The sequence below is a fragment of the Mytilus galloprovincialis genome, chromosome 3 (genome assembly GCF_965363235.1).
Source record: "Mytilus galloprovincialis chromosome 3, xbMytGall1.hap1.1, whole genome shotgun sequence".
In the NCBI taxonomy this organism is placed as follows: Eukaryota; Metazoa; Mollusca; class Bivalvia; order Mytilida; family Mytilidae; genus Mytilus; species Mytilus galloprovincialis.
This window is the reverse complement of record NC_134840.1, coordinates 28,081,642-28,096,481: the sequence shown is the minus strand read 5'-3', so window position 1 is coordinate 28,096,481 and position 14,840 is coordinate 28,081,642. Positions and strand designations below refer to the sequence as shown.

General features: G+C 32.6%; 1 protein-coding gene across 1 annotated transcript; it reads left to right on the top strand.

The window, feature by feature from the left end:
• The first annotated feature begins 6,314 nt into the window (after positions 1 to 6,314).
• On the top strand, positions 6,315 to 11,104 carry LOC143067606 (uncharacterized). The gene is made up of 3 exons (XM_076240973.1): positions 6,315 to 6,460; positions 7,723 to 7,773; positions 8,819 to 11,104. Exons 1-3 carry the CDS (start codon positions 6,451 to 6,453, stop codon positions 10,051 to 10,053), a joined length of 1,296 nt encoding a protein of 431 aa, XP_076097088.1. The 5' UTR covers positions 6,315 to 6,450; the 3' UTR covers positions 10,054 to 11,104.
• The last annotated feature ends 3,736 nt before the right edge of the window (positions 11,105 to 14,840 follow it).

Genomic DNA, 14,840 nt, shown 5'->3' with positions numbered 1-14,840 from the left:
ACAATTATGATTTAAAATACGGATAACCATCCTTACAGAAAGTCCTATTTATTGATTTTGAATTTTTAGGGTTAGGGTTAGGATGTGGGCATTGTGTTTTTTAAGTATTGTTTTTTTTTTTTTTTATATTTTTTGTATTGTTTTGGGTTTCATCTGTTTTGATATTATTTTTTTTTTATCTCTGAATGTAAAAAAATCAATGTGGTATTTCTCAAAAGATATTCAGAAGATAATAAAGGAACATTCAAACACAAAACTGTCGAAATTAAGCTGACAACTCCATGGCTAAAGAAAAGGCAAACAGACAAACACAAAACTGTCCAAATTAAGCTGAAAACGCCATGGCTAAAAGAAAGGACAAACAGACAAACACAAAACTGTCAAAATTAAGCTAACAACGCCATGGCTAAAAGAAAAGACAAACAGACTACCTCAAGACTGTCAAAATTAAGCTGACAACGCCATGGCTAAAAGAAAAGACAAACAGACAAACGCAAAACTGTCCAAATTAAGCTAACAACGCCATGGCTAAAAGAAAAGACAAACAGACAAACACAAAACTGTCGAAATTAAGCTGACAACACCATGGCTAAAAGAAAAGACAGACAAACACAAAACTGTCAAAATTAAGCTGACAACGCCATGGCTAAAAGAAAAGACAGACAAACTTAAAACTGTCAAAATTAAGCTGACAACGCCATGGCTAAAAGAAAAGACAGACAAACATAAAACTGTCAAAATTAAGCTGACAACGCCATGGCTAAAAGAAAAGACAGCCAAACACAAAACTGTCAAAATTAAGCTGACAACGCCATGGCTAAAAGAAAAGATAAACAGACAAACTCAAAACTGTCGAAATTAAGCTGACAACGCCATGGCTAAAAGAAAAGACAAACAGACAAACACAAAACTGTCGAAATCAAGCTAAGAACGCCATGGCTAAAAGAAAAGATAAACAAACTAACTCAAGACTGTCAAAATTAAGCTGACAACGCCATGGCTAAAAGAAAAGACAGACAAACACAAAACTGTCGGAATTAAGCTGACAACGCCATGGCTAAAAGAAAAGACAGAAAAACACAAACTGTCGAAATTAAGCTGACAACGCCATGGCTAAAAGAAAAGACAAACACACAAACAGAAAACTGTCAAAATTAAGCTGACAACGCCATGGCTAAAATAAAAGACAAACAGACAAAAACAAAACTGTCGAAATCAAGCTAACAACGCCATGTCTAAAAGAAAAGACAAACAGACAAACACAAAACTGTCGAAATCAAGCTAACAACGCCATGGCTAAAAGAAAAGACAAACAGACTAACTCAAGACTGTCAAAATTAAGCTGACAACGCCATGGCTAAAAGAAAAGACAGACAAACACAAAACTGTCAAAATTAAGCTGACAACGCCATGGCTAAAAGAAAAGACAGACAAACACAAAACTGTCGGAATTAAGCTGACAACGCCATGACTAAAAGAAAAGACAAACAGACAAACACAAACTGTCGAAATTAAGCTGACAACGCCATGGCTAAAAGAAAAGACAAACAGACTAACTCAAGTCTGTCAAAAGTAAGCTGACAACGCCATGGCTAAAAGAAAAGACAAACAGACAAACACAAAACTGTCGAAATTAAGCTGACAACGCCATGGCTAAAAGAAAAGACAAACAGACTAACTCAAGACTGTCAAAAGTAAGCTGACAACGCCATGGCTAGTAGAAAAGACAAACAAACACAAAACTGTTGAAATTCAGCTGACAACGCCATGGCTAAAAGAAAACACAAACAGACAAACACAAAACTGTCGAAATGAAGCTAACAACGCCATGGCTAAAAGAAAAGACAAACAGACAAACTCAAAACTGTCGAAATGAAGCTGGCAACGCCATGGCTACAGGAAGAGATAAAAAGACAAACTCAAAACTGTCGAAATGAAGCTGGCAACGCCATGGCTACAAGAAGAGACAAACAGACAAACACAAAACTGTCAAAATTAAGCTTAAAATGCCATGGCTAAAAGAAAAGACAGACAGACTAACTGAAGACTGTCAAAATTAAGCTGACAACGCCATGGCTAAAAGAAAAGACAAACAGACAAACACAAAACTGTCGAAATTAAGCTGACAACGCCATGGCTAAAAGAAAAGACAAACAGACAAACACAAAACTGTCGAAATTAAGCTGACAACGCCATGGCTAAAAGAAAAGACAAACAGACAAACACAAAACTGTCGAAATTAAGCTGACAACGCCATGGCTAAAAGAAAAGACGAACAGACAAACATAAAACTGTCGAAATTAAGCTAACAACTCCGTGGCTAAAAGAAAAGACAAACAGACAAACAAAAAAACTGTCGAAATTAAGCTAACAACGCCATGGCTAAAAGAAAAGACAAACAGACAAACGCAAAACTGTCGAAATTAAGCTGCCAACGCCATGGGTAAAAGAAAAAACAAACACACAAACACAAAATTGTCAAAATTAAGCTGACAACGCCATGGCTAAAAGAAAAGACAAACCGACAAACAAAAAACTGTCGAAATTAAGCTAACAACACAATGGCTAAAAGAAACGACAGACAAACTCAAAACTGTCGAAATTAGGCTGACAACGCCATGGCTGCAAGAAAAGACAATCAGACAAACCCAAACTGTCGAAATTAAGCTGAAAACGCCATGGCTAAAAGAAAAGACAGACAGACTAACTCAAGACTGACAAAATTAAGCTGACAACGCCATGGCTAAAAGAAAAGACAAACAGACAAACTCAAAACTGTCGAAATTAAGCTGACAACGCCATGACTAAAAGAAAAGACAGACAGACAAACTCAAAATCTGAAAATTAGTCTGACAACGCCATGGCTACAAGAAAAGACAAACAGACAAACACAAAACTGTCAAAATTAAGCTGACAACGCTATGGCTAAAAGAAAAGAAAAACAGACAAACTCAAAACTGCCAAAATTAAGCTGACAACGCCATGGCTAAAAGAAAAGAAAAACAGACAAACACAAAACATAACATAGAAAAGTGAAGACTAAGCATCACGAAGCCAACCAAAAACTGGGGTGATCCCTGGTGCTCCGTAAGTGTAAATGTATCACCCACCAAGTTGGTCATGTAAGTACAACACGGTGATAAGTCTAATTCGGTGTGTCACATTCGGGGAAATTGGGACAGACTTGTAGTTGCGACAATTGGAACATGTTTTTCGTCATCTATGTAACAAATATTTCATAACCTACTCATGATGGCGTTTATAAAAATAAACGTATGGATGATTTCAACTACACCACTTGGAACTCTTGTATTTTCTATCGTCCTTGTGAGCAGCAACGATCTATCAAGGAAATCATAATAGGAAATATCAACTGGGTGATTTATATTCCGTATGCAGGCGCGGATGGATTGTTTCAATATAGAAATGAAAAGTTCAACATTGTGAAGCTGAAATTATCTCAATTGTAGAACAGTTTTGATTCCAACCGACCCTCATTGTCAACTTGTGGATATTATGACGCATATAACGGTATCAGTTTTTTCAAGTTCGATTTGATAGATGCGATCAACAAGGTCACCAAATTATATTTTTAATGTGAAAGAGTCATCTTTTTGACGTCATAAGTGGAAAGTGCAGTTAAAGTTTCAAACTATAAAACAAAGGGTTATGTTGGAGAAGAGTCAATGTTGTAACAAATATCTACGAAATTTAAGCTGAATAAGAACCATAAACCTTTTGGAATATAAATGGTTGGTGGTATTCATCCAATTTCGTATGAAAGATAATGTTTCTTTTCTTCTTCATTTTAATCGAAAATTAATATATATTTATTTTGTTTTTGCATGGAAGCGCTTTTCTTGATTCACCTTAATCAAGAATGCTCAAACATAAACATTTGAAAGTCAGGGCTGTATAAATATGTAGAAACGATTGGACCAAAATGGATGTACAAATAATAGCAAAGGTAATCTATCAAAGTCAACTTTGCCTTAGGGAGTTGCAAATAAACTCATCATAGAAGCCAGGACTAAATTTTGTATATACGCCAGACGCGCGTTTCCTCTACAAAAGACTCATAAGTGACACTCGAATCCAAAAAAGTTAAAAAAAAAAAAAAAAAAAAAGCCAAATAAAGTACAAAGTTGAAGAGTAAAATTCCTAAAAGTGTTGCCAAATACAGCTAAGGTAATCTATGCCTGAGGTAGAAAAGCCTTATTATTTCAAAAAATGCAAAATTTTGTAAACTTTAGTTTCTTAACCATCTATATTATTATATTCTTATAAAGAGGGAATTTTAAAAACAAATAGGTGGGTATTATTAATCATGTCACTAAGGAATTTTAAAAACGAATAGGTGGGTATTATTAATCATGTCACTACTAGCAATGAATACTGAACTAATGATACACTCGGGAATAACACTCTTACTGGGGCTTACAAGAATAACTGTGCATCAACTCGATTTTCCATTCATTTAGAACGCTTAAGCATAAACTATTAAAAAAATAAGGTAATCATTCCTATTTCTAATAAAAATTAAGTCCCATTTTGTACTAGAAAGTGACCTGATCACACTGTATTATTATTTGTACTAAAACATATATACTTTTATTGGTTCTGTTCATTAACCGTTTATATTTCGTTTATTCACAAACAACCAAAACTTAAAACTATTTAAAGCTTTATATTTGAATCGATACCTAACTTTCGTTGCTTTTGTTTTCAGTTTTCAATAAACAGTCGTTACTATATTTTCACCTTAGTATTGACACGTTTGACTCTTATACCCTTTACGAAAGCATTTCTCTATTCTAATTGAAAGAATTGGTTCTGCTTTGTTTTATAAAAATGTAAAGCCAACGTAGCTTTTCTTAAGGAGGGCTAAATCCATCTGATTCAAGCAAAACATTCTCTGAATGTTACATTATCAAATGCTAAAATTTCTTTATCAACATATTAATAACGATTGGAGGACATTTTTCAACAAACAATCGGCTTCCTATGATAATCAATTGTTCTCCTCTTTTTCTGACTTGTTCCTTTATTCATACAAAGATGATTTCAAAAGGTGCTTCTTGCATATTCAGTTTCACAATGTTTTTGTCTAATGATATTATCCTTTTGTCTCTTTTTTTTTAACATCATGAAGTAGCGAGCACATTTTGATCCTCTTTTCCTAATCATATGAAGTGTGTCATTTCCTTGTTTAAGTCAGTGGCCATTCTGTAGTTAGCTGTTACTGTGCACATTTGTCATGTATTGTTACGACTGTATGCTGAACTCTAATTATTGTCTTGTTTTCGGAATATTGTCTCATTTTCGTTTCTTTTTATTTATACTCAATATGTTAATATAGCACAATGCACAGTGCTAGGGAAATATGATTGGTCGACGTTCCATTGACGTGAGAAGACTATGGTTAGAAGTTCCTTCTTGCTTTTTCTTTTTCATTTAAAACCATACCACAAAAACAATGACTTTTCTGATCAATAGGTAAACATGACTTTATATTGATTGGTTTATTATTCCAATCAGTGCATGTTAAACCTACAATTTATGTATGTGAATCAGCAGTAAATAGAAATATATTTCTAAATAATTAATTTTTGGATTTTTTTTAAACTTCAGGAATATATCCCCCATTCAAAACTTTGATTCCTTATCCAGATTTTGTGTATACGTTAGGGCCATTTTGGTTTGATTAGCTCTTGAATGTGTGTAACGTGTGTATTATGTTTGGATTTTCAAATATTTCGGGCTTGTGTAATAAAATTGTACAGTAAAATTTATTAAAAATATTAACAATATAACTGGCATTAATTGTCATGCAAAGTTTAATATTAAGTAATAAATTACAATGGATCAACAACGATACCTTAGATCAATGTTGGTATATGAACACATTTAGAAAGAAGAACATCGCCCTAATTTATTCTTTTGATTGACCAAAACAAATTCATTTGATTGACTGATAAATTTGTATCATTGTTAAACTATGATGTTTATTTTTATACTAACAAAAAAAATGTAAATTTTAAATAAATTTCTTTCTTATTGGTAGATATGATCATTGTAAATGCATAATAAGAATTTAAAACATTTTTGAAACAAATTTTAGAACAGTATTTTATTATGATGTAGCAATTTTACGTGATAATGGACGTGAAATTTAGTGGAAATTCATCTCACGACAATGACTTGTATGAAATCTTCAAATTTCCCTTGTTCCTATCAATCAATGTTATAAACAATTAATGCCTTCGGCACTTTTGTGTTCTCTCAGTTATGACGGTTAAAATGCATGCAAGTACGACACCTTTTTACGTCATAAGTAAACATTCTATTTCCTTATATCCGATTTTGTGTTTTTGATTGTATATAATAAGAGAAAAGGTTATAGAAAATTTAAATTTTCAAAAATATATTTGGAATTTCAAATTCAAAACTATGAAGCGAGGTAAGTAATTAAAATATTAAAAGTCTAATAGAAATAAAAGTATATTTATATACAATAAAGCTAGCATAAATCTGTTGAAAAGATCTTTGACTCTACAAACTTATGATTGATTTACGAAATCCGTCTGTTGATAGACTATAGAACAGAAATCCGTCTGTCGATAGACTATGGAACAGAAATCCGTCTGTCGATAGACTATGGAACAGAAATCCGTCTGTCGATAGACTATGGAACAGAGAAAACAACTATGCAACACTATGGTTATGTGTCTTTATTCTACACCAACATATGTTGAAAGGTCGTTTTTAAGTCGAACTTTAAATCTATATCTTTGCCTTTAAAATTGTTCTTTTCGTTTTTTTATGCTTTATTGTTCGAATTGGTGCAGTAATAATTTCTATGCCCCCCCTTTATTTTTCTTAATAATGTCTCGTTACCGTATAGACAAAAAGAAAGGATGCAAGGCCTATTTACTTGTTATTAATATTAATCCAAGGGTCCAAATCTCAAAATTGTCAAATACTAGTAGAAATTGAATCTTAAAAATCCATAGCATACTCTTAAATTCACATTTCAACTACTCAACATATTTCATGTTATTAAGCGCTACATATTGAAGAAAAAAATTATACATGTTTTTGCATCGAAGGACGACTCTGAAATAGCATGAATGATTTATTATCCGAGGGCCAATATGTAGATTTACTTCCAACAGAATTTTGGTAAATCAAAGATATCCTTTTTCATTTTGGGAGTGACGACATTTGAATCTTTTTAAATTTCCATTAAAAATATTTCTGCTACATCAGACTACAGGAAATGGAATCATAACTACATTTTTGTACTGTAACAAAATATTAACACTCACAGTCATTGAAATGACACATATTAAATTTGAAGAATTATGCTATGTTTACTTTTATAATATTTTGATTAATCATGCTATGTATAGAAGAGATGGGCCATTCTCAAAGGAATACGGCTTTATGTAGAATTTCAGGCACTTAAAAGCAAGCAATTGCTCAATTGAGATAATCTTAGATTGTCAATTACCTTCAGAAATAGAATGATACCGATTCATTTTAAAGTTTCCGGAATGATTAAGGTAAATTTAACTACAATTTTACAGACTCGGTGAGAATCAAACGCACACAGAACTACGATTACAACTGCCTTAATAAAAGACTTCTTTTCTTTCTTCTTATTTATAACATCCAATTTTATTTCAAATATTCTGATATAAATGTTTTTTATCATTTCAGAAATAATGATTGTTCCGTTTGTGTATATAATCACCTTCCTTCCAACATTAGGTAAGTCATTTACAATTGAATCAGTAAGTATTCATATTGAAATGTCAGTCATTTCAACTAAAACGGTTTGAGCTTAAAATAATTAAAAACTATTAGGAGATTTGTATATGTAGATCAAATTCATAAAGGGTTCTGCGGGATCATCTGTCTCGCCTGCGATCGCTGTTGTTAAGAGTAAAATAGTAATGTTCATCGACAAAATTGATACCATATAAAGGTGTGTGGCATAAAAACCAATCAGACAATTATCTACAAAAGACCAACTGACTTAGATGTTTGCATAAACTTATAGTCGGCGAGGTTTATTTTCGAAGGAACTTATTTCCAAGTTTTAAAACTTTCATTGAAAGTAACGTAATTGATGACTAAGTCATGTAATCCCGGACTGTAGGTATAAAGCATCAAAAAAGATGTGTTCAAAGTCGGGTATGCACATAAAAATACAACCAAATCTTTGAAGAGCTTTTAAACGATAAACATACACATGATCAACACAAGACATAAAACAGAAAAAAAGCATGTATGTACGTTTGTTCCCTGCAAAATAAACTAAGTCAGTTTATCATGAAAATACCGAAGCATGATACAAATTCATTTTCTCAAAAATTTACTCTAGATACTGTCTTCTGATCACAAATGTCCTCGTAGGGTTGACAAGGTAAGTGATCACTTAAAAACATGAACAATAAAGTGAACTTAAATTTTGATGCCGCCGAAGACAAAATGAAGGATCGCTATGTCTCGCTTATGCGACAAAATTTTCCAGGCAGAAAAAAACAAAAACAGTATTGATTTTCTTGTTAGCGCAATACAACAATGATATATTGAAAATATCAAAACTGAAAATAAGTGTTCAAGACCTGGTCCGGCGTTAGAAAAGAGTTGAATGTACTTTAGTTTCTAATAGTTTTACTATATCTCGCGTCTTTAGAAATGAAAAAATGAAAAAGTTTTAACATACAGGAATGCAACATCTGTAATTATGTTTTCGCCGAAAACTTACAAATATAACGATGAAGCATCTAAATTGAACTTTTACTTTCAGCTGCAAACATTCAACCCCTCGATGCTCCTATACCATCCCCTCCAAACAGCGACAGTACAAGAATAGAAGCTACGTCTTTGGATCACCCGCCTCTTTGGATTGACCCATTAGCTTCTGGTACATTTTCTCAGTCAGAGACTCCATTTTTCAACTGGGAATCTCTCATGTCGTCAAGTAATATGAACAATTTTCCTCAGACTGGGGGAGATATTCCCACCTTTCAGCTCGGCGAAGGTATACCGATGGACAGTGTTCAGGTTGTAGAAAATGTTGGACAGATCACACAGGAGATAAGTGCAGCTGTTCAAACGGATACTAAAATCGCTCAACAAAAAGACCCAAAAGCTTCCTTTAATAATTTGTCTAATATGAATAATGTAAATAAACCTTTACATGAAATCTTGGATCTATCAAACCCCACAAGTTCTGTTGGAATGTTCGATCAGGATGCAACAAGGTTAAGGAATGATATTGGTGTGAACCCTAGATTAATGTCTCCGGATAATCCAGCAGCAGTAAATCCTAATTTACTTTCACCAAACAATCCTACTCATGCTGATCTGATCGACTTTATGATTGCAAAAGATATGGCACAGGGAACAAATAATGTTATACATCAAAAACCAACCGACAAAGATCCATTCGCTGTAAATCCAGAACATGAAAATATTTTCGAAAAAGTTCCTTCACATGATGTTTTACCTCGCATCGAAACAAGCTCCAGTCGTTCGTCGCCTCCTGATATATCTACTTCAATAGGACAGGAAAATAAAAACACAAAAAAACAACAGAGACAACTGAAACAACAGCAACGCAAAGCACAGAACAAGGAAAGGAGAAAAATGCAACAGCAGCAACGAAAATCTAAACAATTAGAACGTCAACAACTGCGACAGATACAACAACAAGAAAGAAAACAACTTCGCAAACAACAAAGACAAGAAAGAAATAAAAAAACAATTGCTGAAAAATTAGCATTACGGCAACAAAAACAAAAAGCGAGAATACAACAGAAAATAGAAAATCAATTAAGGAAACTGGAAAATTTAGAAAAGGTTGGCCTTAATCAACAGACAGCTGGTGTTGATAATCAAGCTTTTCGTGTAAACAATAAAATCAAAAGACTTAAGTCACGTCGAGCCCCGAAAGGTTCAAAAGGTAAATTCAGAAAAGGAAAAAGGGCAAAAGGTGCCTTTAAAAGGAAATCAAAGGGAAAGGGAAAGCCAAAAAATTAAACAAGTGTATGAAATAGACGTTTTATCATAACATTAAATGCTATTGTATAATATATGTTCTTGTCTTGAAATCCAAAATGAAACATATTCGTTTGATCAGGTGATAAAAATGAATTGTATATAAACTTATAACAAATTGTTTACACACAATTTGCAGTTATTGCGTGTTTGTTTAATTCTTTCTTAAATCATTAAATTATTATGAGATTTCCATATATGTTTATTGTTGTTATTGCCCATTACAGTGCAGAACTGAATAAATTATTTGAATATCCCGGTTTATATGTATAATTGTCTTTTTTTTTATTTTATCAATCAATCTATTCTGGAATATCGTTTATGTATTTAGTATTGTTATTTTCTATAAATTGTTATTTCTATATATTTTTTAGACTAATGTTTTATCTTTTTGTACCGTGTTGTAACAATTGGCACGTGCAAAAAATTCTGTACATGATAATTGTTAATCACAGGTGTACCATAACATTAGACTGTTTTATGTCTGGTAAACCTGATTATATTTTTTTGTGAGAAAATGATATATTCACTGTATAATCCAAATGTTTACCAATATTAAACACTCACAATATGCTCCTGTTTTCAAAACCAGTGTATCTATATATTTTTTTCTAAAAATAAGTACGAAAATATTTGAAGTATATTTCATTACTTAAGTACTTATAATGTAAAAATAAAAATGTTTTAGATTGAAAATAAATAACACACATTGTGAAATCACATAACTGAAACACCCATCTACGATTGATATTATTTTTACGTTGCAACCATTTTACTTTAAAATTTGACTTGCAGGGAAAATCTGGGTCTCTGTCCTAAATCACGTACAGACAGCTCTTATTGCTTCATTTTGAACGGTTATTAAGAATAGTCTTTGGACAGATATATCATAATATGCTAACGGTTCTATTGTAGAACGGTTTAGAACTTGTCTATGATAGAATATCCCTGACAATTGCTGTTATAACTGATTCTAATTGTACAAACTGTTTTAGTCCATGCGCAAAAATTAAATATTTAGAAATTATATAAATGTTGTTTGCATTAATTTGTACAGCCCTTGATAGATACCGCTGCTGGTGGACTACCAGTTGCCGAGGGTATCATCACATCAGTAGTCCGTAATTTGTTTTTTCAAGACCAAGACTTGTTCTAATATACTGTATCATTTCATCGCATCAAACGCATTATCTAAATAAAATGAATAGGTAGAACTTAAAACAAAAACAAAACAAAAAAAAAACTTGAAGAACTTTTTAATTTACAGTTGGCATTTAAAGTACATTTAAATTGGAACCAGGCCAATAACAACTAACGATAGTAATTTGAAAGCAACCGAGACCCATTTTGACAATTAATATCATTCAGTACTCCAGGCCAAAATATCTTTATTTCCGGGGTCCAGAGTTATTAGAAAATCCGTACTGAAGTCTTTTGGTATTTTATTTTAAGCACTAATGTAAAATAGTGGAAATAGTCAAATCAACAATTATCAGATTGAAGATCGACTTACAAAAAACATTTTGACAAGGTTTCGTAAGTTCAAGTCCACATTCTGCATCAGTAACAACAAAAATCATAAAGCTGTTGCCTTTGAAATCGGGATTCACTAGCCAAAAGAAAAGCACCGATTTCATAGATTTAATTCGGAAAAACAAATTATTTTAAAGACACCACATTTCCTGCTATGGGCACTGCAGATGAAATAATTAACACAGTTGAAATCTGCTGGACACGATTGCTAAATTCATTGTCTTGTGATCGCATTAGGAAACGTTGACAATAATCTGCAGTAAACGATAGCTAAATCAATTGTGTTAATGGCAGTCGGCAACACAGATGTTATTGTATCCAAAGGCGGATTTAGGGGGGGGTCAGGGAGGCCGGCCCCCCTTTTATGGAAAACATTTGGTTGCTTATATAGGGAATCACTGAAGCGTGACTGGAGCGGGCCCCCTCTTAGGTCAGTCAGTGGGCCCCCACTTATGAAAATTTCTGGATCCGCCACTGGTATCGATATAGGTAACTGCATGTGTAAGAAAACGATGACAGATTGATTATGAATAAAATCAGTAGATGCAGTGTATTTGCAAAACGAGACAACTATCCACCAAAGTAGAAAAGAAGTAGATTTAAGCAATCATAGGAAACCGTATATGGCCTTCCACAGGGAGAAAATCCATACTATATGGGCGACAATAAAAGGCCCCGACATTAAAATATGAATCATTTCAATTGAGAAAGCAAACAGCCTAATTTACAACAAAACAGTTTACGAAAACAAAAATGTAGCTCAGCAACACGCTACAACGACTGAACTCCAGGCTCCTCACTTGGGAAAGACACATACACATCAAATGGATACAAATAGAAATACATCCAACAAAACCATAAAGTACAGATCTGAGAGTACTTTCAGTTGCTGACATCTAGTTCAAAGCCTATAAAAACTAATGAAAAAAAGCTTCTATCTAAGACTAAATATTAATGAATACTCTTTAGGATGACAACTTGAAGGAACGTCGTTCCAGAAAATGACATGTTCGTGTTTATTGGAAGAAAAAATCTGGTTAGTTATGTTTGGCCATTTAGGTAAATTTGCTATGTGGTACATTCGGTATAATAAATTGAAATATTATGAATATGCAACACAACTCTTGACTACGGTGATGCGTAATATCTATGTGAGAACGAGACATATTAGAAACAAAACAATACATCATCAAAATATTTTTTAGCTAAAAAACAAACATGTATGATTAAGCATGACATGTATGATTAAGCATGAATTTTTTAAAAATCTTGTACTTAAACTTTAAGTTTACATGTTATGACGCTTATCAAAAATAGCAGGATAATTATTAAAGTTTTTGGAATGACTGGTCTTATTACGTAGTAGATTTAAACATGTTCTTGTAGAATAAATCATTTGAATATTAAGTAAGTTATTGTTTACATGTAGTTACGTCACCAACATTCACTAATATGTAATGTGGATGTTGCATAATTTCACAAATTTAGAAATACAAAAGCAATAACTGAATTATAGCATGAACCAAATATATGAATTTTCGGAAAAGTTATTATGACTTCATAATTGTATGTAGTACGGCTGAAAAATTAAGCCTCAGCTTCCCCGGTCCTAATTTAGCATTTGTATAGAATGGTGATGTTTTTGAGTCCTTGTCGTGCTGGAGGCGATAGTTGAACGGTAGCACATGCATATTTTCGTATAAAAGTTAGACGATCTGGTATGATTGCCACCTAGACAATCCTCCATCGTAGTTGTTTAATTAATAAGATTTCTAACAATCTTCTCAGTATTTAGTGTTGATCAATCTTTAGTTTGTCTTTCTCCCTTTATTTGTCATGGCTTTGTCTGTTTTTTTTACAATTTGTGATTGCCCTTTTAGTATCTTCTCTCACTTCTTTCTGGTATCTACTCATATTTCAGTATTTGTATTTCTAGAAAGAACCGGAAGAGTCTTTTCATACAAAGATATAGTTATAAAAACCTTATTATATCTAACACAACATGAAAAAATCAAAATCATCATTGCAAGATCCCTTATAACATGTATAACAAGTATAAATCCGTAGAATCTTCTAGCATGTCACAAAGTTCAATTAAAGTTCAAGGAGAAAATCGGATCTTTATATTCTGTCTTTTTAGAAGCTTAAAGAATCGATTTAACGAAAGTGTTATTTGTGGAGTCTTTAAGTCCATTAATTGCATGAATTAGGGGCGAAAGATACCAAAGGGACAGTCAAACTTATAAATCGGAAATAAACTGACAACGCCATTGCATGCATTGCCATTTTAATATCGTATATTGTATTATGCATTCATCTATTCTTACTATCTGCGTATCTGAAAGCAGTTTTTGGTTTTCTTGAATTACTTTTCTGTTCCTTTGTAGATTGTGCAGCCTTCTGTTCTTCTGTTTGAATTGCTTGCTGAAAAATGGAGTCCGTTAATTTAGTTCACTCGGTAAAACGACGGCTAGAAAGTGAAACTCCACACAAACCCACCTTAAAGATGACATAAAATCAGCCTCCTGATTGGACAGTTCAGCATTGGCCTACCGACAATTAATGATTCAAACCGAGAATACAAAATTTTCCCGGTATACTAAGCGAAACCCATGAAAATATAATTATCTTCACTAATTCCTAAAAGTGAAACATAACACTTGTTAAAGGAAGACCACTCGAGTTTGTTAATTTACAATGTACCGTAAGTTTGTGAACGTTTAACATATAGATAGATATACAAGATAAAGTGTTGCTACTTTCCTTTTTAGCAATTCCTTAATAGAATATCAAATTTTCAACCCAATTGGAAATTAATTAAGCACTACGAGACAAATTAATGTATAAACTACAAATTTTACCATGCTTAATAATCAGTGCTTTCAGATGAAGTCAAAGCAAACAAAACTTATTTCCGGAAATATTTTGATGTCATGTAAAAGTGAAGACGTGAGAAACCTATAAATTTTCAAACAGTAGTTTTATACAATAGTGATAAAACAAAATATAATTTCGGGTATTTTGAAATCTTTTTAATCTTTTTAAATACCTTGGAAAATAGGTAAACGTGTTTTTTTTTGTTGTTTTTTTTTATCAAAACACATCATTCACAAAACATTATCAATAAGGTTAAAATGAATGCAAAATCGTATTAAGGAGAAGGGTTTATTTTTTTTATTTCAATTTGAGATGGAACACAACGTTTAAATCACCACGAAATAGAAGGATATTTATTT

What these genes read in the sequence shown, in the direction of transcription:
- LOC143067606 (XM_076240973.1), top strand. An exon ending in CACCTTCCTTCCAACATTAG is followed by an intron (nt 7,774 to 8,818) that starts GTAAGTCATTTA and finishes TTTTACTTTCAG; the next exon opens with CTGCAAACATTCAACCCCTC.